The sequence below is a fragment of the Myxine glutinosa genome, chromosome 13 (assembly GCF_964187855.1).
Source record: "Myxine glutinosa chromosome 13, kmMyxGlut1.1, whole genome shotgun sequence".
Lineage (NCBI taxonomy): Eukaryota > Metazoa > Chordata > Myxini > Myxiniformes > Myxinidae > Myxine > Myxine glutinosa.
The window spans coordinates 97,426,869-97,452,960 of NC_136273.1; the positions used below are offsets into that span (position 1 = coordinate 97,426,869).

Genomic DNA, 26,092 nt, shown 5'->3' on the forward strand with positions numbered 1-26,092 from the left:
GGCCCAGCACGCACCGAGGGCCCGATTCGGCTAAAAGTCGCTCTAACCTCTAAACCGGTTACCGTCGATGCTTCACCTGGACGCTTACACCCCGCAGCCCGTTCCTTGCTCACACATCCAGCCGTTTCCATGCTCCTCGTACCTTTCCTTACACACCCAGGTACACCCATTCCACTCACAGCCTTGGTCACACACCTGACCACCGAACACTTTGGCACACATTCGTTGGTCGCACACCTCACCAACACACCTCTTCGCGCCCCCTCCTCTGTCACCTCCTCTGTGACAATCACAGGTGTGCTCTCATTCGCACACCCAACCACGTGCCTCACCACCAACTCCAGCGTGCATTCCCACTCACGCTCTACCATTCCAGGTGTGCATCCTCGCTCACCTGTCACAACCAACTCACTCTCCTTGTCACTCTCACTACTCTCACCTCCATTCTTGACAGCGCACTCACCCTTACTCTTGACAGCGCACTCTTTCCTCATGCACCGGTCCGTCACACACCTTTCCCGCGCACACTCTTGCGCACACTCTCCCATCACACCCTCTGTAACACTCACCACAGGCGTGCATTCTTCCTTGGCTTTGACAGCGCACTCTTTCCCCATGCACCTGTCCGTCACACACCTTTCTCGCGCACACTCTTGCGCACACTCTCCCGTCACACCCTCTGTAACACTTACTACACCGCGCTTCCATGTGCTCCCTCGCACACGTGCTATGACCGACTCACTCGCGCCAGCACCCTCACTCCTTGGCACGCACTTTTTCCTCACACACCCCAGAGTCGGACTTTCTCGCACACCTCCTTTTTCGCACACCAGACCTGTCGCACACTTCACCAACGGCCTCTCACGAACACCCGGGTCCATCTCGACCCCCAAGCTTCTTAAATCCCCTGGCGCATCATACGCACGACCATATTGGTCACCACTTACACCGGGTCCTCTTCCTCTTCGCTTCTCCTCCATCACCTGCGAATCCCTCATCCGGTTAATGAGCACATCATCACGATCCAAACACAGACTTTGGACCAATTCTTTTATCTCCTCTTTTATCTCTTTCTTATCCCCTCTCCGTCGCTTCTTAATTTCGCTCATCCCTTCTTCCACTTCTTCTAATTTCTGCTTCACCTCTTTTATTCCCCGGTACGTCTCCTCAAGCTCGTCCTCCAAGGCTACCTTGACCGTTTCCATGTGCGTCCTCACCTGCCGGTCCTTCGTCTCCATTAACTCTATCACCTCGTCCAACCTCGTTGTCAGTCCCTCACGTACCATCTGACATTCCCTCTTCGTCGCTACCAAGTCATTTTTTAGGTCATTTTGTGTCGCTTTTAACCCTCCTATCACCGCTGTGTTCTTCTTTACCTGGTCCGTTAGTTCTTTTTGTCCCTCCGTCAGCTGTTCCACCTCCTGCGTCAGGTCCTCTATGCCCCCTTGTAACTTTACAGTCCCCTTTCTCACCTCCTTCTCCATGTGCTCCTTACAGTGCCTCACCTCCTCGCGCACTCCTCCGACCTCCTCACTCACACCTCTTCTGATCTCCTCTCCCATCACTTGCATCTCCTGCCCAGATGCCACCCTCATCTGCTCCATTTCCTCCCTGTGAGCATCCAGTTTGGTTTCTACCCCCATTCTGACCCCCTCTATCTGCTGCCCCATTTGTTTAACTTCCCTTTCCGCTTGGTTCCTCATGTCCCTCAATTTGCCTTCCATCCTGTTTTCTAACCCCTCTAACCCCTTCTGCATTCCTTCCATTTGATTCTCTTGAGCGGCCATTCTGTTTTCTACCCCCATTAACCCCTCCTGTATTTCCCCTAATCTATCGTCTAATTTCCCAAATTTCTTGTCTAATCCCTTAAAATTATTGTCTAATCCCTTAAAATTATTGTCTAATCCCTCACCAGTACCCCTCGCTTCGTCCCTCATTACCCCCAATTGCTCACTCTGAGCATCCATCCGGTTCCCCATTACCCCCATCATTCTGCTTTCCATTTCTTCGCTATTCTTGTCCATAAGGGCCTTCATTTGTAGAAAAAAAAGGTTCAAATCCACCAGGGGCGCTGCCACGGTCGCGGGCGCCGCGACCAGCGAGGCGCCATTTTGCGCACCCGCAATGTCGGGCGCAACAACGCTATTTTGTGCGTCTGCTACCCTCGCTGCTTCGCTCTCCTCGCGTCCCTCAATTTGGTCCTGGACCGACCCTGCCTCACTCTCCTCTACCGGACCCCAGCTGTCTTGATCCGCCATAGCGCGACTTTCAAAATTCGGGTTTTTATATTTTGTAAAACACAATCAAATTTCGCCGTTATAATTTCGAGCGCGGGAAACGCGCTCCGGATCGAATTCTACCTCCCAACACCAATTGTTACCCTAGTGGTACAATTGGTGTTCCAAAATTTGGGCCTAATAAATTTAGTCCCAGGTCAGAATCCCACTCCTGACACCAATTGTTACAGACGCGGTTGTGGATGTTGGTTTACCGAGCGGTTTGGTATGACCGCATCTGCACGTTTACCCGATTATACTCGAACGTTGCCGAGTCGCGCTACGCTAAATCAATTGAGGAAAAGGACACAACGGCTGGGTTAAAATGACACGACACCAAGGGTTCAGTTCTCAAGACCTCCGGAGGAGGTTATAATATTGCGGAAGGTCAGATTACAGGGATGAGAGAGACAGCATAGTAAGGTAGGCACTTAATTACGGTCTTATAATAGCCCCGACGACAGATAAACAGGACAAAACTGACTCACACGGGGATTGATGGCAAGGAAAGGCGGGTTGGTCGATGGCTCAAGGTGCACTCTTGGCTCAGGGACAGAATCGACCCGGTCCGGTCCAAAGATGCGGGGAGGTATCGTCGCGCTGGGGGTGGCGTCCTTTGCTCTCCGTGGTTCAGGCGCATCTGACTTCACATCCGGTAAGTCGCTGCGTATCTCCGGCGGGGAGTGACACGCCCTCGGCTCGTTAGCTCCGCCCCAGATGGAATCGGCCCGTTGCTTCTCATTGGGTGCGGGGGGTTACCGGCTCCGCCCTTGACGAGGGGCCGACAGGCAGCCCCTTCGTGGTAACCCCGTCGGCGCACATGGGTAATGGCGGCTAACCGAGCCGGAGTGAGGACGCACACTCCCCGCGCGCGCCGTTGTTGTAGTTGTTGTAGTTGTTGTTGTAGTTGTTGTTTGGGGAAGAAGATGGGAGGAGGTATGGGAAGGTCCTAAACTCACTACTGGTGCCATATAATCACATTCTGGTGCAACGAAGAGTCAGAATTAATGGAAACGAGTCCTTAACTGACATAGACTAAGAATAACTAGCAAGATGTCCGAAAGTTGTCTACGTGAGATGCGGTGGACCTGGGCACGACATTTAATGGGGGAAAAAGGGGAAGGTCGGTTCTACAGAGTGTTGTTTACAGACAATGGGACTAGGGAATGGGGGATTGGGGATAGTTGGGGAGTATTGGGGAAATAGGGGAATATTTACAAGCGGATATGGAGGCCAAATGCCATATCCGCAACAATATTCTTTGTTCATTTATAATCATTGGTGTGGTTTCACTTTTGATATCTAACACAGGGTAACATATTTTTCTGCCGTGGCTCCTCTCGGGGTTCGGATGTGTACCGAGACCAGGAGATCGTAGAGGAACACGTAACAGTGCTGTATATCGTATCGTGCTACATATCATATCGTATCGTGCTATATATCGTGTCGTGCTGTATATCGCATCGTGCTGTATATCATATCGTGCTGTACATCGTATCGTGCTGTACGTCGTATTGTGCTGTACGTCGTATCGTGCTGTACGTCGTATCGTGCTGTACGTCGTATCGTGCTGTATATGTATAGGAGCAAAAATACCGATATGTTGGTAAAGTGCCTTGGGGGGCGGGGGGGGGTGGAAACGTTGTGTGTGTATGTGCGTGTGTGTATGACGACTGGGTGTGTACTTGCATGACGTTGCTATTGAACGGCTATCTCCTCATGTGGATGGGCTTCTAGAGATGGACCGGAAGGTCGCTTGTTATCCAACTCTGAAAGTCAGTGTGCTCGTGCTTGTTTTCTTTTTCTTTTTTTATCACACATGCTACAGCTTGGCTGGGAGGTGCACCTACGCAGAGGAACACATCAGAGGTTATGACACATCTTTGGAGCAAAGGTGGAGGGGTTATTGGGTTTGGGGGTCATTTGCAGAGTTAAAGCCAGGAGTGTTGTCATGTTGAGCAATTGAGATGTGGTTGTGGTCATTGGTGGGTAAAGGATTTAGTGTGGCAGTTTGTAAAAACAATTAATTGTGCACTTTGATTAAAAGCATGACACTTGTCACTAGCAGTATTGGGCAATGATCAAATGGAGATATGGGTCAATTTCACTTTTCATCCAAATGTCCGCAATATTGAAAATGGCCACGAATGTTGTGAAATCTCAGACACCATAATATTGTTATGTTTGTGGGGGAAGTGATATGTAGAGTCAGGTATATTTGTATCGGTAGGTGCTCCAGATGCCAAGTAAGAACCATCACCTGTAATAAGTTCTGTTTAGCCGAATGAGTAAGGTGTATCTTCTTCCCTGTCACAAGGGGGCGGGGCATGTTAACTAGCTTTGGGCATAAAGATAAATTATCACTTGTATGTCTTACCCTATGTCATTTATCCTTTGGCTCTTTTGGCACTGCACCATAGACACTAGTGAGAAATGCCCATTAATTGCAATAAATGATAACCATAAAACCAACCGGAAGCCAGTTCTGAACACTGCCATCTGGACGCACCAGCTACATCGCCACGGAGGACAAGCAGGCCGAAGACGCCCCGAGGAGCCGTGATTGGTCAGGGCGGTGCAAAAAGCGACTCGCTATTGGGCGGGAATTGACCAATGGGAAGGCCGGGGTAAGAAGGGACTTGTGATTAGCCAGGGCGGAGCAAAACGCTACCCGCTGATTGGTAGAGGGAAGGCTGAGGAGGAAGCCGAGCGCCGATTGGCAAAGACCACTGATGACGTCAGAGGCGAGCAAGAGGCGGCGCGTTGATTGGTGGAGAAGCGCTGATGACGTGACAACCCGACGTTAAAAGAACTCGAGGATGGACATTTTCTCTCTTGCTCGCTGACCCTGGACTCTTGCTTTTTGCCTTTTGCCTTCATGGCGTCATCTGCAGTATGCCCCTTGGCTCAGACTGTGGTGATGTCTGAGTGCTGACAATTTTCTCCTCCCTTGTCTTCACGTTCCAGACCTCGCGAGCAATTGCGCGTGGACAACGGGCTCCAGTAAGCGATCGGAGACGCCACCGGGAGACGTGCAGAGTTTTGCAGGCGGAAACGACGCGCGGCTTGCGCTGCGCGGGCGCAACGAGGCCTAGTTCCCGCCAACGCGCGCCACGCCGCCGGACCCATTCAATGACACTGACGAGACCTCACCAGTGATCGGATCTAAGTGACACACCACATAATTTATTTTCTCCAGTTTATATTCCCCTGTGTCTGTGTTTATAAGTCTGGTGAGGAAGCGCTCCATATAGGAACTTAGTTTTACCGTCGCGCTTTTCTTTGTCTCGGCATCCGTTTTAATAAATCCTTTTGTTATTTTCTGTACATTTGTAAATCCGTTCCCGTTTGAGTTATTTTTGCAGGGTGAAGACGTCGGCGAGACCCGTCCAGGTAAGTCTGTACTCTTCTTCCTCCTCGTATATAATCCGCCACATAGTTGGATTCAAAACGCCTCCATTAACGCTCGTTTGCCTTCCGAGGTTCTTTCAGTGTTAATTGAGGGAACCACACGACAATATCTAAAGATTGAAAGCACCAAATTTTATTTTGTTGTGCTAGTTGACCTGTTTATCAACATTTGTTGTGGACAGCTTGTATTTAATTCAAAATGGCAAATATTTTGAACTAGCAGAGTTACCCGGCGTTGCCCGGAAAATACATAGCCAGTCACGTGTGTAGTGGGCTTTTTATAGTCGGAGGAAGCCATGCCCCTTGGGCACGCTTCGCTGCCACGCCCCTTGGGTACAGCCCTAGTCTGAATCTAATGCGCCCATGTTTTTTTTTTCGTGAAAAGTTACCCCCCATGAGCCCTCTCTTCCCTCTCCAAGTCACTTCCTTAGGCTGTCCACGAGGCACAACCGAACAAACACACGTTCACAAATAGGGTTATAGAAGATAGATATGCACCCCGACCATAGTCAGTGGTTTAATGGTTATAGCGTCCGCTCCAAGTCTAGGAGGTCGGCAGCTCAAACCTGGCCCAGTTATACCAAAGACTTTTTAAAATGGTACGTGCTGCTTCCTGGCTTGATGTTCAGCATTTTAAAGGATAACACCAATGGACAATCCACATTGGTTTGCTTCTGTGGGGAGGAGGAAATTCCTCGAGGAAATGCCTTGCTGGGTGCGGTGAGAAAAGTGGTGACATTGTTTACGTCACTGGTACCCATAGTATCCCGGGAAGTGATGGCACTTCCCTCAAGCTCAGTGCCTGTGTTTTGTCTCATGTATTCATCTGTACGCCTGTGTGTGTGTGTGTGTGTGTGTGTGTGTGTGTGTGTGTGTGTGTGTGTGTGTGTGTGTGTGTGTGTGTGTGTGAGACGTGTGTGTGTGAGTGAGACATGTGTGTGTGTGAGTGAGACATGTGTGTGTGTGAGTGAGACATGTGTGTGTGTGTGAGTGAGACGTGCGTGTGTGTGAGTGAGACGTGTGTGTGTGTGTGTGTGTGTGTGTGTGTGTGTGTGTGTGTGTGTGTGTGTGTGTGTGTGTGTGTGTGTGTGTGTGTGTGAGTGAGACGTGCGTGTGTGCGCGTGTGTGTGTGTGAGTGAGACGTGCGTGTGTGTGTGTGTGAGACGTGCGTGTGTGTGTGAGACGTGTGTTAGGTAGTTGAAATATTTTCTTGCAGAAAAAGACATTTTTTTTGTGAAAACAGTCAAATAATCAGAAAAGTTTGATTACGCATGTTTTTGTTTATATATAGCCAACAACATCATGCAGACAATTCATATTCCATACTTCTATAAATAAAAACCATCTACAACAACATAAAGATTATGGTTAAATTTCCAGAAAGGTCAAGGTCACTTGCAATGACCTTTTTTTGTGAAAAAGGTCAATTAATAAAAAACATTGTGATTACGCACACAAATATGAACTTATGTCGCACATTTTACTTTTAATTGTCTTCACTGTCACAATCACTGTCACTGGATTATTGTTGGTCTCCAGCATCTTCCTCATCCCGGGCCATGTTGGAGCAAGTCTGCAACTTGCAGACATCAGTGCACTTCAAGCCATTAAGTATGCAAGAACAGTTCGACTGGCAACTGCGTGTACACCTGCATGAAATGAGACTCAGGACGACATTTGGAGCTGCCTGACCAGTCATCCAGAGGATTGCCAGGTCCCCTTCATTGTTTAGTTCCCAACCATGACCTGCATATGTCTGTGGAATATCTGGAGAGCTCTCGAGGCTGCGCCTCCAGATGGCAACTTGCTAATTGCCACGGAGTGTGTGCTGCATCAGAGTGTCCTCACAGGGTGGGAGCTGCCCAGATTCAATGTCACCCTTCTTTGCGCAGAACATCTTATGGCGCAGATCATTCACTGTTTCAGCTGTTTCTACAATGGAGTTGTCTATGTTGTCTTTTTGAAAAGCTTCTTGCTTGTATTTCAAATGAATACACTCTGCAGCTAACACTTCTTTTTTCAGATTGTCTGGCATGAAGTACACGTGACGATTCTCCGTGAAGAATATTAGGGAGTCACGAAACTCAATCTCTAATTTCCGTCGAAGATTTTTCTTGGTGGAGTCTGTAACCTCATTTATACCTGCAGAATTCATTATTGACACAAGCTTGGATGTAATATCAACAAGTGAAACAACCCTTGGATTCAAGAATAAATTGCTTCGGATGTACTCGAACAAGGTACTTAATGAAGAGTTCTCACAAAGTTCATATTTTAGCTTTTCTTCGCTTGGTTCTGTCTGTGGAAGTTCCACTTTCGGAGGTCTGGTGTAATCTCTGAAGCAGGTACCGTGGTAGTGAGCTTCAGCTGCAACAATGTATCGGGCAGTTACAGCCAAGAGCCTTTCATCCCCATGGGCTGTAGCAATTTCTCTAACTTTTTGGTCTGCTCGAAGCTCAACAGCTGCAATGAGTCTCTCTCGTGTACCTGTCCCCCTTGATGCATTTTTTTTCATACAATCTTCCTTATTCAGGTGAAGGCCCATCGCGTATTGATCTTCTAAATGAAGTGTCTGACTCATTTCCTGCAGCACTGCTGCTATGCTTTTGAAATTTAGCCAAAGATTTTTTATGGGTAAAGTCTGATCTGCATCTCCTGTGATAATATATAAGAAAACTTGGCAGTTCAGTTGAGCTGTCTTTGGCAATCCACAAAATTGGTTCAAAGTCTCGCAGTGCTGCTGCATCACACAGCTTCTGCCATGAATCATTATCATTTGGGCTGCTCAGCTCTGACAAAGGTGAATTTTTGTTACAAATGATGCACATGTCTTTTCCATGCTGCAGCTTTCTCCGTTTTTCCTTTTCTTCTGGGTCTGCCATTTTAGAATTCATTCAACATTACTGCATATTCTTCAGAGTTAAGCATAATTCTGCAACCTGAAATAAAAATACAAAGGTAAAATTTACATAACAGTCAACCAGTAACACAACATGAAATACACAAATTTTACACAAAAAAACAAGGTTTAATTAGCATCATTTTCAATGTACAAACTGTTATAATATTATGAAAATTTATTTTTAAATATTTTCAAGATCATAAACATAAAAAAATTCTTTAAAAGTTTACAGTAAATCTGGTGAAATTTTCAATTACATGTACTTATTGTGGCACTTATGGGCCACCGTAGTAAAAAAAAAAAAATCAGAGGCTATTTATAGAACAGATATATTTCATTGTTTCAAGAAATGCATCTATTATCACTCAGTGAAGTTAATCTACATATAACTGGGGGAGTGGAAACATAATTTAAGTGTGTTTTTGATATCTATAAATTAATGTTTTCATAATATGCTAATACATTTGATTGGCTATACCTGTTTAAGTGATGTTCTCGTGGGAAATCCTGGTGCCACAATGTGCTTGCCTCAGCATGATGCCTGTCATCAGCATCCTCACCATCCTGAGAAATTTTAGTACCATGGCTCATAGGTGCCATGGCAGTAATGCAAAAACAATTGCATGTTTGCCAAAATAAGAACAGCATGAGCAGCAGAGAATTGATTTGTGTACAACAGCTTTTAATAATGATTATAACTGCACTACTATTATCTATTAGTTTTATATAAGCTAATATATATATATATATATATATATATATATATATATATATATATATATATATATATATTTATATAATTATATATATATATATATATATATATATATATATATATATATATATATATATATATATATATATATATACCTTGTATGTAAAGGTCAAATTTTTTTTCAAGGTCATTTCAATGACCTTGACCTTTCTGAAAGTCAATCTTAATCCCTATGTTGATGTAGAAGGTCTTTATTTATGCAATGATTGAATATGAATTGTCTGCGTGGTGCTGTTGGCTGTATATAAACAAAAACATGCGTAATCAAAGTTTTCTGATTATTTGACTGTTTTCACAAAAAAAACGTTTTTTTTCTGCAAGAAAATATTTCAACTACCTAACATATATATATATATATATATATATATATATATATATATATATATATATATATATATATATATATACATACACACACACACACACATGTATTTTTTGGTAATAAACCATGAAAACCAAATATTAACAAAAATGCAATTTCTTCAATATTTTATATGTTAAAATATTTCTGAACTGGGGGAAGTCTGATTTTTTTGAGAATATTTGTAACTCAACGTCAATTTGAGTCACCTTGATAAAATTCAATGATATTTTTCAACATGATGCACATATTATCTGTCTATAATATTGCAAAGTTTGAGCAATGTGCACCAAACGGTTTATGAGATATTTATGAAACAGTGTGCTACTACCGCTAGTCTGAACGTGGCGGCCATCTTTAAAGATGGCGTCCAAAATGGCATAAAGCTATGCCTGTGACACGTCCATCACATTTTTTCAAATACTACAAACATTGGTCTAACTGAAAATAATAGTGGGAATTACTCCCCCAATTGATACTCAAATTGTGTCTGGCTCATGGACTATGGGGGTTGTTGCCGCCAAGAAGAGATTCATTGGAACTGCATGCTACACATGCAAAGTACCAGGTAGGCAGGCCAACAGGTTAACAGAGATAACTCAACCGACCGACGTGTTCGCTTGGGATAGAGCCAACATCTCTACAAGTTGTATGGAGAAGATTACCCCCAATTCCAGATGCTTGTCCGGAGCCAGTTGATGCATTTGCACAAATTTCCACTTCTTGACAAGATGTGGTGATTTACAAAGAAATGAATTCACAATCATTCTTGTCAATTACAACATGAATATATCTTTGTTATTTTTCAGCCGATTTCAATTCTGATTGTACCATTAGAAAAACAATGAAGAATGATGTTTGTTTCAATCCATTCATTTTGGTTACGCGATAAACTAACATATTTTGAATAATCGTTTCTTACTCTCTTTTCTTCATTCAGGTGTTTCGGAAAAAAAGTTTATATTTATGGCTTGTGATGATGTCATTACCCTGTCCCTCCATGCAGCGGGAGATGGGATTTTGCAATCACTTGTGTGTTTGTCTGTCTGTCTGTCTGTCCAGGCCATAACTTTTTTCCCATTTGAGTTTTTGCCATCAAATTATCAACAAACCTTTATTATGAGAATATGGAGAAGATATTTTAAAAACATTGGCTCAACGTCGCTCTCATTATCTCTATTCCCGTTGTCGCAAATAAATTTGATACTTTATTCGTGTTGGTGTTGGGCTAGCGGCTAGGGTGCCAGCTTAGGATCCCAGGATCCTGGGTTCGAATCCCGGTCGATCGCTGAATTAACGCCAGGGGGGTTGATTCAGCCTGTCATCCTTCCGAGGTCGGCTAATTGAGTACCAGTTCACTGGTAATTCCCTGCTTGTCGTAAAAGGCGACAAAAAGGGTTGGCGTCAGGAAGGGCATCCGGCCATAAAACATTGCTTCAAAAAGGGAACCAAAAAACAACAACAACCACGGTCCCCGAAAAAGGCCAACCCCCGCCTTGCGGGGAAAAATGGCCTCTAAAGGTTTTTTTATATTTGTGTATCCCATAATCCAACTTTAGTTTTGTATGTAGCAGATGGGACCGACATTTTTTTCCGCGCCATCCCTACATAGAGAGTACGACCGTACTCTGATTACGTCACAACATTTTTTATCGTTTATTCTTATATCCTCGCTTTTGTATGAGCCTCGACTATGTGTACAAAAATCAAACAAAAATGGGGAGAAATGGAAGGATGGGGTGGAATTTCCATTTGAATGGCCTTGAAATTAAGCAAAAATGGTGAGCAATGTGCTCTTCACTCGGCACATTTAAACCATCTGCTGTTGGCAACACTGGACACAATAAATAAACAAACGTACGTCGATATAAAGTTTCACTAGGATTAGACCATTTGTTCAATGTTGGAGAAGAAATATTTGGATTCTTTAGCATGTTAATGCTGTTAATATGTACAAGATGATTATTAATTCTGATGTGACGGACTGGGACATGGATTCTCCACCAAGACATGGATTTTATAACTGAGTTAATGTATCTGGTCAGCGGTCTACTCAAATGAAACATGTCCAAGAATAGTTAAATTTTCTCCTTTATTGCACATGGGAGAAACACTTTCACGGAACCTTCAAGAGATGGTGCGCTTTACATCGCAGTGTCCTTCCTTGTAGCGCACGCACCATTTGTCAGTCAGTCGATCGTACGTAGAGAACTTGCATGTTTCATTACCGTTATTGGGGGCGAGGCTGTTCTGCCTAAAATATAGTGCGGTGTCCCATCAGCAACCGAGCGCGGTTGGGATTTGCACCCACGATTCCAAGATCACAATGCGGAAGCTCACGTATTGAGCTAACCCAGAACCCAATGTGGCATTTTACCTGGTACCTATTCCTTTAGGGAATACATCCCTGGCATCTCTGACTCGACAGATCACAGATAAGCTTTAAGATACAAACTCAACGATCTTATTGCTCCACAGTATTCGTTGGTGTGTTTTCATTGTTTGAAACTTGAATGTTGCTATTTTGTTAAGGACACTTGATATTGTAGCCAACAGAATGCATTAGGAAAGTGGAAATTAACATTTTAACTGCAACTTTAAATATATACAGACAGTTGTAGTGACTGATGGTTGCAAGTGTTGATGGGTAAGAGATTCATAACGCCGATGTTATTTCAGTGTTTTATGTTTCTTTAACAACACATCATTGCATGGGAAATAACTTGTTAAATTACAACATGGTTGTACATTGATGTCTTTTGTTTATTCTGCTTTCAGGTTTATTGGTGAAAATAGCACACAATCCTACTCGAAGCCGCAATGTTTGCACCAATATCTCAAAGCCCATCGCCCTCACCTGGTGCTGCAACCTCTGGACTTGCTCCCCCTCTCCCTGGTACAGCGACGGTCTCCCATGGCAGTACCTCACCGTTCCGCCGCACCGCACCATATGGCCGCAGAGCCGTTTTTCCAGCAAATGCTACCATGGCCGCTGTGCCCTCTTCTCTTGCTTTTGAGACTCTCAGCACCACAGAAACACTGCAAACCCACACAATTGCTCCCATGTCCTTGGGGTCTTCAAGATTGGCTCCTGTGTCCAATGCTTTCCATACAAGTCAAACAATGGCTGCTAACAGCAACCATAGTTTCTCAGAACCTCACCAGAATTCAGCATCTTGCATCCCTAACCAAGCCTCTCCCCACGCACCTCCCCACCCTCATTTCCCTCCCCAAGTCCGTCCCCACACCCCCCACCAAGTCCCTCCCCACGCCCCCCACCAAGTCCCTCCCCACGCCCCCCACCAAGTCCCTCCCCACGCCCCCCACCAAGTCCCTCCCCACGCCCCCCACCAAGTCCCTCCCCACGCCCCCCACCAAGTCCCTCCCCACGCCCCCCACCAAGTCCCTCCCCACGCCCCCCACCAAGTCCCTTCCCACGCTCCCCACCAAGTCCCTCCCCACGCCCCCCACCAAGTCCCTCCCCACTCCCCCCACCAAGTCCCTCCCCATGCCCCCCACCAAGTCCCTCCCCACATCCCCCACCATGTCCCTCCCCACACCCCACACCATATCCCTCCCCACGCCCCCCACCAAGTCCCTCCCCACTCCCCCCACCAAGTCCCTCCCCACTCCCCCCACCAAGTCCCTCCCCACATCCCCCACCATGTCCCTCCCCACACCCCACACCATATCCCTCCCCACGCCCCCCACCAAGTCCCTCCCCACACCCCCCACCAAGTACCTCCCCACGCCCCCCACCAAGTCCCTCCCCACGCCCCCCACCAGGTCCCTCCCCACGCCCCCCACCAGGTCCCTCCCCACGCTCCCCACCAGGTCCCTCCCCACGCCCCCCACCAGGTCCCTCCCCATGCCCCCCACCAGGTCCCTCCCCACTCCCCCCACCAGGTCCCTCCCCACTCCCCCCACCAGGTCCCTCCCCACTCTACTCAACAGGTCCCTCCCCACTCTCCTCAACAGGTCCCTCCCCACTCTCCTCATGAGATCCCTCCCCACTCCCCGCACCAGATTCCTCCTCATCCCTCAACTCACAATTTCATTCCTTTGAATCATGCTGGTCCGTGGAACCTTCCTGCTGAATCACACTCTGCACTTGTTGCCCCTATCACATGTGTCACTGCATCAAATCTCGAATCACACATCAAACAAGCTACAACAACGAGGACTATGCCCACAACAATGGGGACAATGCCTCCAACAGCGTGGAATATACCTATAACAGCATGGAATATGCCTACTGCAGCAGGGACTATGCCTACGACAGCAGGGAATATACCTATGACAGCATGGACTATGCCTACTGCAGCTAGGGCTATGCCTACCGCAGCAGGGACTATGCCTGCGACGGCGGGGACGATGCCTGCGACGGCGGGGGCTATGCCTACGGCGGCGGGGACTATGCCTACGGCGGCGGGGACTATGCCAAAGGCGGCGGGGACTATGCCAAAGGCGGCGGGGACTATGCCTACGGCGGCGGGGACTATGCCTACGGCGACGGGGACTATGCCTACGGCGGCGGGGACTATGCCTACGGCGGCGGGGACTATGCCTACGGCGGCGGGGACTATGCCTACGGCGGCGGGGACTATGCCTACGGCGGCGGGGACTATGCCTACGGCGGCGGGGACTATGCCTACGGCGGCGGGGACTATGCCTACGGCGGCGGGGACTATGCCTATGGCGGCGGGGACTATGCCTACGGCGGCGGGGACTATGCATAAAGCAGATTCCTTTCACTATTCTGAAAAGGTTGGAGAACATCTCATGTGCCAAACATCTTTGGGCTTTCCATTTCCTCCTGCTTCTCTTCCACAGACCTCACCTCAAAATCAAACATGTTCTCCTTCCATTAACTACTCTATGGGCCATCCTCAGGCTGGATTGATCGCCCCAACTGCAAATTTTTCCACTGCAGATATCAGTACGGTCTCGATGTTCTTCAGGGATGAGGATGAGGGGAATGTGGAGAATGTTGGTGAGCACTTGGTTCCTGTTCAACCACAGCCCAACAACCTTAATATTCAGCCTCTGGCAACTATCTCCCAAACTACCTCACCGGTTGCTAATTTTAACCAGAGCCTGTCAAGTGAGGATTTCTCTTCACCAAGCACATTAGATTACACAACAAACCAGGAGGTCCCACCCAATGACCCTCGTTTAACAATGGAGCAATCTAGTGTGGAGTATGAGGCTGCATCTGCTTTGGTACCTGGAGCTGCAGCGGCTCCACATCGACCAGCAAGTGCTGCATCCAGTGGGTCTGGTGTTGGAACCCAGCAACTAGAACCACGGATGTTCCTTCAGCAGGAAAAGCAGGTGTCAGCTCGGAACTTCTTTCAGCAGGTATAGTGCCATTATGCTGTGGGTGTGGTACTAGGTTTCAGAAAATAATAAACTAGTTGTAGGTGAGAAATAATGGATGAAAAAAAATAAAGCGCCACCAAGTTTTGTATTTTTCATTTTTTGCCCAGCTGCCATGGTTTGGGGATCGGCGTCTGCTAGCTGGAATATAGCTGACCGAAAATATTTGATAAAGACACATTAATATACCGGTAAATAAATGCGCATTGTCATGATAAAGGCCCTGGAGTGAATGAATGAATATCTCCACCATTCTCAGTAATTCCGATCAAACTGTTCTCAAATCCTGGTGACCTTGTAACGCTAACTTGCGTCGTTAGTTTGATTATGCGCAGTGTGGGACTGTGGGATGCTTTCTATCCCTGTTTTGGGAATGTTGACAGGCTGCATACAGTGTGAACTCCATCGTATATTTGGCTTGCTTGTGATGCAACCTGTGAAGGTTCTTTTCCACAGTGGTCACCATACTTTGATCAACGTTCTGTTGATTCCATCCATTGTCCTACCTGTCCGCCAATGTAGAATGACATGAGCCTTCACGATTAAGATTAGTGTTCTATTCCCTCGTATATTTTACTGGTCTATGAAGCAAAAGGACAGTAAAGTATTGAGCCTTTGTTTCAGAAGGGAATCTATTTTATGTTTGAGGTGTTTAATATTGTTGTACATACAGTAATGGTGTTATATTCTATCTGCATGCCTTATTCCACACATTAATCTTTTTTTTCCTTCCTGTTCGGTTCCAGGTTTATGTTCCACCAGCATCGATTGTCAGTCCCCCACGGGAATCTCCTCATACTGCCGAAACGTCCTCTCCACTAAGCCCTAGTCCTCCCAAGCCTACAGGCCACTTCCAACCAAGCAAGAATAGTTCTTTTGAGCCTTTCCGAGGTCCTCTTGACTCTACGGTGAAAAGATCTGCTGAGCAGCAAGCGATGTTCACCAATATGGTGCAGCCTCCAGAAAACCAGGAAATCCCACTTGGGGGTAACCGTGCGAGTGCAGTGCATCACCAACTATCCCGCTGCCACATAGCTGCAGCAAGTCCAACAACAACACTTTGGGCGCAGCCTGAGCCGTCGGCCCTTGACGTTGTGTTAGCACCTCTGGCAGCTGCTTTTCCCACTTCATCACAGTCTGAGGTCATCCAACCACCAGAAGATGAGGGGCGTAGAGGTACCGATCCTTTGGGTAACCAGGAGATTCCAATGCACTCTGTGAACGCCCATGATACAACAGTTCCTAAAGCAACGCCTGCAACTTCGGACAAGGCGAAGGGCAGCACTCAGGTTTCCACTCAGTCAGTTTCCAACATGGCCGTCACATCTGGTCTTCTACCAGCCCCTGGGAAGTCATCTGGCATCATTGGGGTTGACTTTACTCTGCCACAGCCATTGCAGACAACATGTGATGGCGCAAGTGACTTTCCCATCAGTGGAGCGACGTTCACCACACATTCGCATGACATTCACCACGCTCACTCTCCTGCCAGTTATCTACCACCTACCGCTCCTGTACAGCTCTCCCAACGGGGAACACAAGGTGTCGGCCAACCTCTGGACCTTACATCACGAAATGGCCATAAGGTTACTTCCATGGCAGTTGCCCCACAGGCCGATGTCTTAAAACCAGGTGTGGGAGATCACTGGCCCAGAAAGCAAGATCTTCCTTCAGTTTCTCAGTCAGGTGAAGTTTCACCACTTTTGAGATTGTTTGCTTTGCCTCTGGAATATATCACCATTCTGACTAAAGAATAGGGTGCATCAAACGACCTGCTTTTGAAAAATATTCTAATATTGATCTAGTCATACTTTTTTGTTACACTAGCCCTATATCGTATTTCTGAAAAATATTTCGGATTTTCGATTTTGCTTAGACCCCACCAGGATCAGGTAAAAATTGGGTATCACTGATAATGGGTTGCTTTGGCGAAATGTGAGATTTTTCGAATTTTATAAAAGTAAGACCGAACACTTTTTCTTACTATAATTCACGAAATTCATTTGAGTACCAGTTCACTGGTAATTCCCTGCTTGTCGTTAAAGGCGGCAAAAAGGGTTGGCGTCAGGAAGGGCATCCGGCCGTAAAACATTGCTTCAAAAAGGGGATCAAAAAACAACAACAACCACGGTTCCCGAAAAAGGCCAACCCCCGCTTGCGGGGAAAAATGGCCTCTAAAGGTGGTTTATAATTCACGAAATGTCTCCGTCTGTCCATCTGTTCCCAGGTACCGCAAAAACGGCTGAACCGATCGCAACAATATTTTGGGTGGGTAATCCTGGGACCCCCTGGAGTAAAATAGGCTATATTGTTTTTCCAATTTCAGCTTTGCTCTCCAGCATTTTCAGGTTTGGACTCCCGCATAATGTTATTGTCTCGGGTACCGCAAAAATGGCTGCACCGATCGCAACGATTTCCTGGAACCCCTGCAGTAAAATCCTACGATAATTCACCAAAAGAACATGACATGAAAATTAAAAACGGCTAAACAGTATTTCATGAACATTTCATTGCGGAATTGAGAAAATCCTGATGCATTATGAACCTTTCGCGAACCCTGAAGTGGACAGATGACGGCAATGAGCTGGTTTGATAATTATATCCCAATACAACCATCATTTAAAACAGTATTTTGTTAAAGTATCAATTGATGATTGGAATTGAGTGAATACAATTACGATTTTGAATTCGTGATTGTATTCACCCAACCGTATGGAACTTCACATCAGGATTTAAATATTTGTTTATGTCACGAATGTTGGGAAAATTTATTTTTTATATTAATGCTATTTAATTTGTGATTGGAGTTATGCTGTTTGGAATACAACAACAAACAACATGCATTTTAAAGGCCATTTTCATTGCTAGAGCGGGGGTTAGCCTTGCGGTCCCCATGACAATCTTCTCCATTTTGCCCTATTTTCTGCATCTCTCCTTGTTAACCCCCTTGCCCGCATTTCTTCTTCCACCATCTTTAGCCAAGTCTTTCTCGGTCTTCCCCGTCCTCTGCTTCCTTCTACATTCATTTCCACCACTCTTCTCAACCAGTCACTTTCATCCTTCCTCAACACATGACCAAACCATCTCAACCTGTTCCTCTTCACAGCATAAATCACAGGCTCTATTCCCATCATCTTTCGCAATTCATCATTTGTCTTCCTCTCTCTCAACGATACTCCGCACAGCCGTCGAACCATTCGCATTTCCACCCTTTCCAACCTTCGTTGCTGCTCTACGTTCATTACCCATGTCTCGCTCCCATAAATCATAACACTTCTCACACATGCAGCATACACCTTTCCCTTCAGCTCCAACGACACTCCCCTCATCATCAGCACGCCACTCAGTTCCCGAAACTTCTTCCATGCACATCTCACTCGAGCAACCGTTGCCGAGTCTGATCCACCAGTTTGGAATGAAAAAAGATATTGAGTTCAAGTGAATGATGAAATGCCGTGACGATTTCTACTTTCTAAACGTGAAATTCGCGGATCGCCATATGCAGATTCCCCATTGACTGGGTGAAACTTGCGAACGGGTACATTTTTCATGGAAGTCCTTCACGAACTTGCTGTCCATGTCTGACGTGTGACTGAAGGTGCTACAGGAATGTGGAATTTATTGGTTTCATGTTTTAGCATTCGCCGTTTCTGCATTGTCTGTTTGCTTCTGGCCTCCCACCCGTGCGTAGCACAAGTACCTCACTAGTTATAGTAATTCAGGGTCAATGCTTCAAAAAATGGCCTCCAAAATCAAAATTGGAAAACATTTTTTTTTTTTTTTTTTTTTTTTTTTTTTTTTGTATACAAGATCGAGGCTCGTGAAAGAGCGAACATTAATCACACAGAAAGACAAACCGACACAAAAACATATAACATCGGGAGCGGTAGACAAGATGGGGAGACAGCTGTGTGCAGGAAGGGTGTCGGAGTGAACTCCATTCAATGTACAATGTGCGCTGAGTGGGTTCATCAAAAATGTAGTGGTCTGAGAGGGTCATTAACCAGTGTGGCAGCTACATTCAAATGTAAGGTGTGCACAGAGAGAGCTGCAGATGGAGGACATGTTGAGTTGGATCTTGGAGACGGCGTGAAGCTGGAAGGTGTGAAAATATTTTGCTGCCTCAGAGACATGCTGAATGGAGAAGGTGGATCAGACTCGGCAACGGTTGCTTGAGTGAGATTTGCATGGAAGAAGGTTCGGGAACTGAGTGGGGTGCTGATGAGGAGGGGAGTGTCGTTGAAGCTGAAGGGAAAGGTGTATGCTGCATGTGTGAGAAGTGTTATGATTTATGGGAGCGAGACATGGGTAATGAACGTAGAGCAGCAACGAAGGTTGGAAGGGTGGAAATGCGAATGGTTCGATGGATGTTCGGAGTATCATTGAGAGAGAGGAAGACAAATGATGAATTGCGAAAGATGATGGGAATAGAGCCTGTGATTGATGCTGTGAAGAGGAACAGGTTGAGATGGTTTGGTCAAGTGTTGAGGAAGGATGAAAGTGACTGGTTGAGAAGAGTGATGGAAATGAATGTAGAAGGAAGTAGAGGACGGGGAAGACCAAGAAAGACTTGGCTAAAGATGGTGGAAGAAGAAATGCGGGCAAGGGGGTTAACAAGGAGAGATGCAGAAAATAGGGCAAAATGGAGAAGATTGTCCTGGGGACCGCAAGGCTAACCCCCGCTCTAGCAGGGAAAATGGCCTTTTAAAATGCATGTTGTTGTGTTGTTGTGTGTCTGTACGGTCCATAGCTTTTTTGTTAGCTGCGTGTGTCTGTTTTGTCCGTAGCGTACCATTTGAGCTTTTGTCAAATTTTCAACAAAGTGTTACGTGCTCCTCCCCAAACCCCGGTCACGGTGTACCTCCGAACCCCGAGAGGAGTCACCGCAGAAAGATGTGTTATTCTGTGTGGCAAAGATCAATGGTGAAACCACACCAATTGTTACCAACAAACAAGTCTTGTATTAAGGTCACACAAAAATAACAGTACACTAACAATATTAATCAATTATACAACCAATATATCATTCCTATGATGGTACCATCAGTTTCGTACAATATAACTCACTGTGCTCCAAGTGAGCGAAAAGAACATTTCCCAATGTCTCTGTCCCAGCTTCAAACCAAAGTCGATCCACGCTCCAGTGATCGTCAGAACGATGTTGTATCGAGACCAGAATCCCATTCAGTTGACAGTCACACTGCCAAAGATGGGCAAAGGTACTCTCAAGAGGCGACTGGGAAATCACACCTTCGGGTATGGATGTTCAACGGCTCTCCACACGGCGAACCGCAAATTCCCACTCGAAATCCACGTTACACATGCAAACCAAGCTAACGGCTGGATGCGTTGAAATGGTTGGAGCGAGGTGAAAAACCTGGAACGATGCGAAATCAGGCGCGAGGCAAAATGGCCAACGGTCCGTTCTCGAGACGTAACGGCACTCCAATGATTCTCTTCGGATTCGACCGCAAAACCTGTCACGCAGGTTTATCTGTCACAGCGATAACAACTCTGTCACACGAATCCCTTTCCCAGGAAACCCAAAGCTCACTCGTGACCTCCGTTCGCCAGCGTTTGCTCAAGACCTCCAAGCAGCTCGGCTCCTTCTCCGACCTCACTTGCTCCGCCTCTTTTTTCTTCTTCTTCTTCCTCTTCATCCGGTTCCCGATCCGGTTTCCGGTTTCTTTTTAAAACACTAACTTTTTTTACCTTTTGAAAACAGTTATCTCTATTTCACCTAAACGATAACAATAATATTACATGCAACCAAAAATGTTTTCAGTGGATGAGAACCACAACAACGGAAGGGACGAATCCGTAACACAAAGCCTCATTATGAGATTATGCAGGAGAAGACCAATTAATAATAAAAGTGTTAATTTTCATCCAAGTTACCTGAAATTTAAAGAATTTGCACATTGAGTCACTAAATTGATTCACCAATGAAAAGCTAAAAGCTGGTTGTTGTTTTTTAAATCAAAAGGTCACGGTTGAATAGAATCGTCAATTTCCATCCGATTGACTTGAAATTTGATCAGGGTTTGCATATTGGGTCACTGAAGCCTATTGTTATTGAGGTCAAAAGGTCAAGGTCGCCTAAAATCGTCAATTTTTTATTAGCTGTTTTCATCATGTTTAGCATATACAGAAGAAGAAGAAGACAAAGCAGACGTAGTTTGGCTTTGCATTTTCAGATGCTTTCTAGTTATTATTGCATCAGGTTGACCCATGTATAGAAACTACTTAGCAGCAAATTTATGGATTTTTGGCATTTTTCCCCCATTCCTTTGATGTCAGGTGGGAACACAAATCCTAATTTTAGACCATTATGAGTGTAGCATGTGCAGTGAAGACTATTGTGTACACTCGGTAGTGTATGAACAACTTTGTCAGTTGATCCAGATCACAGAAGGTCCAGATTGAGTTTTTGACGTTCACTATTGATGGTCAATATCAATTTAATGTGGAGCAATCTGATATTATTATTATTCAATTATGGTGATTTTTGTTGGAATTTGGTCATAACTTGAGTGTGCATGTCTCTCGGCCATCCTGTCAGACCCAGGCAGTAAAACATTGGCATTTCCTTCAGTTTTTGAGGTTCTTCACAAACATCCATGTTTCTTGATAAGCTGACTCATCTTGTCTATTCTAAAAGTTTTTATTTTTATTTTCTGTCTTTCTCTTTTGTGATGTTTCCAGAACCTACATTTGGCCAGCTCCCACCACCAGAGCTGGAAGGTCAACCTACCACGAGCGTACCAGATCTTTACCCTCCTGCACCTCAACCGCAACATCTACCCGCTTTGCCCCAAACCCCGGTCCCCTACAGTGAGGCGGCCTACGCTCCACAGATGGCTTATCCCACTGATGCATGGTACCCTGGCTATGGGTCAGGAGAGCTTTATGGCTATGGAGCGGATTACAGGGCTGCATCTTATGGTCCTTATCCAGGGCAGTATCCTCCAAGTGAAAGCCAAATGCAAACTCAATATTATCAGGTAAATACTGTTTTCACTTTATCTGTTTATTAATTTTTATTTCTGCAATCATTTTCTGTTTCCTGTTTTATTTTGATCACATAATGCCTGGGCACAAATTGCAATGCTTTTGGTTTTTCTTTTCGCTTGATTTTTTTGACATACGATCGCACAACAATGCATGAAAATTGTATGCCAAAATAATATTGGAAAATACATATTTTGCTTTGGGCTTTAAGTTTTATGCTGCCCTCTGGCATTTGTGTGAAGTCTACTTGCTCCCTGTTTTCACTTCCCGTTTCCTCATCTGAGGAGGTGCTTACAGAGAAATGTGGCTCAGGCAGTTTTGTTGTCTTCGTCTGATTTATATCCTCATCTGAGGTGCGGACAGACAACAAATGAGACTCAGTGAGATGTGTGGCCTGTTTATTGACACTCATTACAGCAACAATTCGGAAATGGCTTCTTCTTCCAAGTGAAAGTCCCCCTCCCCCATGTGCAGTCTGCTCGAATCAGACTACATACCAGACACAAGTAATCATATTGCTTGTGTGAAAGCTACATACTGTACCTAGAGTACCGAAACAGCATCCTTGCTGCATATGCCCAGCTCTGAACTGCTCATACCCATCTTGGTTTCTAAAATGGGGGGGGGGGGGGGGGGGTGATAAAGGGCAAGGAAATTCTGATGAGATTGAAGAAAAGGTCGGGATACATATACACTACATGGCCAAAAGTATGTGGACACCCGAACATCAAACATTTTATTCCAAAATCATGGGCATTAATTAGTTAGTCCATAAATTCGTAAAGTAAAGGTAAAGGGAGTTGGTCCCCCCCCCCCCCCCCCCCCCTTTGCTGCTATAATAGCCTCCACTCTTCTGGGAAAGCTTTCCACTAGATGTTGGAACATTGCTGCGGGAATTTGCTTCCATTCAGCCACAAGAACATTGGTGAGGTTGGGCACTGATGTTGGGCGAATAAGCCTGGCTCGCAGTTGGCATTCCAATTCATCCCAAAGGTGTTTGATGAGGTTGAGGTTATGGCTCTGGGCAGGCCAGTCAAGTTCTTCCACATCGATCTCGACAAACCATTTCTGTATGGACCTCGCTTTGTGCAGGGAGGCATTGTCATGCTGAAACAGGAAAGGGCCTTCCCCAAACTGTTCCCACAAAGTTGGAAGCACACTATCATCTAGAATGTCATTGTATGCTGTGGCGTTAAGATTTCCATTCACTGGAACTAATGGGCCTAGCCCGTACCATGAAAAACAGCCCCAGACCATTATTCCTCCACAACCAAACTTTACAGTTGGCACTATGCATTCGGGTAGGTGGCTTTCTCCTGGCATCCGCCAAACCCAGATTAGTCCGTTGGACTGCCAGATGGTGAAGCATGATTCATCACTCCAGAGAACGTGTTTCCACTGCTCCAGAGTCCAATCGCGGCGAGCTTTACACCACTCCAGCCGACGATTGGCATTGCGCATGGTGATCCTAGGCTTGTGTGTGGCTGCTCGGCCATGGAAACCCATTTCATGAAGCTCCTGGCGAACAGTTATTGTGCTGACGTTGCTTCCAGAGGCAGAGGCAGTTTGGAACTCGGTAGTGAGTGTTGCAACCAAGGACAGACAATTTTTACGCGCTACGCGCTTCAGCACTCGGCGGTCCCGTTCTGTGAGCTTGTGTGGTCTACCACTTCACGGTTGAGCTGTTGTTGCTCCGAGACGTTTCCACTTCACAATAACAGTACTTACAGTTGACCGGGGCAGCTCTAGCAGGGCAAATATTTGATGAACTGACTTGTTGGAAAGGTGGCATCCTATAACAGTGCCACGTTTAAAGTCACTGAGATCTTCAGTATGGCCCATTCTACTGCCAATGTTTGTCTATGGAGATTGCATGGCTGTGTGCTTGATTATAATAACCACCTTTAGAGGCCATTTTTCCCCGCAAAGCAGGGGTTGGCCTTTTTCGGGAACCGTGGTTGTTGTTGTTTTTTGGTCCCCTTTTTGAAGCCATGTTTTACAGCCGGATGCCCTTCCTGACGCCAACCCTTTTTGCCGCCTTTAACGACAAACAGGGAATTACCAGTGAACTGGTACTCAATTAGCCGACCTCGGAAGGATGACAGGCTGAGTCAACCCCCCTGGCGTTAATTCAGCGATCGACCGGGATTCGAACCCAGGATCCTAGGATCCTAAGCCGGCACCCTAGCCGCTAGCCCAACACCAGGGCTACCAGGGCAACACCAGGGCTTGATTAATGATTATATATACCTATCAGCGATGGGTGTGTCTGAAACAGCCGAATCCACTAATTAGAAGGGGTGTCCGCATACTTTTGGTCATGTAGTGTATGTTAAAGGGAGGTGAATGGTGGCAGCAAGTCAAAAATCCTATTCTTGTGTGCATTATACGTACTATGTAGTTGGCCACGAAGAGCAGCATTAATATTGTTGCGGATCTCGGGGTTCGTCGACGTACTAAGGGTTATGCCCCGTTTCCCCACGAACTCCCGTTCCACACAGGCCGTTGACCGCGAGCGACTAAACTCATGATTAACGGATTGCTTAAGCAATTCCGATCCCAATTTCCCAGTCACGCGTCGAAGAGTTTACTGGTCAATATTCCCAAATACCTTCAAGACACGTGACCGGAGAAACCGGGGATCGAACCCTCACTTTCCCACACCTTTTGGAATGCCGAGTGGTTTTGCACACGGTGTGGAAAGCGGCGTTACCTGATGTGATTTATGAACCCGATTCGAGCCTAATTCGGTCCTGGATGGTGCAAGGCCAATTGAAGAAAAGGACCTACCGCACAGGTTGGAAATGAATCAAATGTACAGCCTTTTATTTGTACAAGGCACAGAGAAGAGAACAAGATACAGCTTACCCAAATCTTACCTACTAATAAACCCCGACTGGCGCCTTCACTCTCTGATACACACTCTCACTGGGACAAAAAGCTGGGGTTAAAGGTCCGTACCGATGTACGTCCTTGCTGGTGACCACGGTGACCTTGCCGGTGTTCGCAGTCTGGTCCCCACGTGCAGCACGTGAATCAAATGTACAGCCTTTTATTTGTACAAAGCACAGAGAAGAGAACAAGATACAGCTTACCCAAATCTTACCTACTAATAAACCCCAACTGGCGCCTTCACTCTCTGATACACACTCTCACTGGGACAAAAAGCTGGGGTTAAAGGTCCGTACCGATGTACGTCCTTGGGAGTCCTTGCTGGTGACCACGGTGACCTTGCCGGTGTTCGCAGTCTGGTCCCCACGTGCAGCCTGGACCAGGTAGATTCCACGCAGGTCGGACGAGTGGAAATTGCCAACGCATTTGGGTCAGCCAGACGGCGCAAACGATCGGCGCAGAAACTTAGTGTTTATCCAGAAGACAAAGCAAAGGGCAAACACGTGTCGTCTGGTAGAGGAAGAACCGAAACTGCGCAAGCGAGGTCTCGTCTTGGACGTGGCGCAAGGGCAAGAGCGCAGATGTGCCCTTGAAGCACTCCCAACGGCAAAGAGAGTTCGAGAGCAGGAGGACGTGGCGAAAGGGCAGCAAGAGAGCTCAGGTGTGTTCTTGCTGAAGTCCCGGATAAAAGAGAGATCGTGTCATCCACGAGACACAAAGGGAATAGAGCAGGAGGACGTGGCGAAAGGAGGCAAGAGCGCAGGTGTGTCTTCCATGATGTCCCCGAAAGCAAGAGGTCGATACTGCGCTGCGCATCGGCTAATATCAGGCTTGGTCACGCCCTTCAAACTGTTCAGAGCCTCCCATTGGCCGAGGTTTGCCACATCGTGATGACAGGTTCACGGCTCCCATTGGTCATATGCTGGCCTTCGGTCTCCCCTCCCCCAATGAAGGTTACATTCCTCCTTCCCTCTTTCATTCAGGGGAGGTTTCACTGTCCATCAGTCACGTGGGCCTGTGGTGTTGGCCACGCCTCTCTGCACATGTTAATAGCCCCGCGTTTAACCAACGAACATCCTGCCTAC

General features: G+C 46.3%; 1 protein-coding gene across 6 annotated transcripts in view; it reads left to right on the forward strand.

Annotated features, from left to right (window-relative positions):
• The window catches only part of LOC137415620 (uncharacterized), a 171,190-nt gene that overhangs the window by 32,549 nt on the left and 112,549 nt on the right, over window positions 1-26,092 (forward strand). For all 6 annotated transcript variants that reach the window (XM_078767782.1, XM_078767785.1, XM_078767783.1 and 3 more), the window contains exons 2-4: window positions 12,504-15,086; window positions 15,851-16,790; window positions 21,810-22,108. In XM_078767782.1, coding sequence (XP_078623908.1) covers window positions 12,546-15,086; window positions 15,851-16,790; window positions 21,810-22,108 — 3,780 coding nt within the window. In that variant the 5' untranslated portion in view covers window positions 12,504-12,545. The remainder of the gene's footprint in view (window positions 1-12,503; window positions 15,087-15,850; window positions 16,791-21,809; window positions 22,109-26,092) is intronic.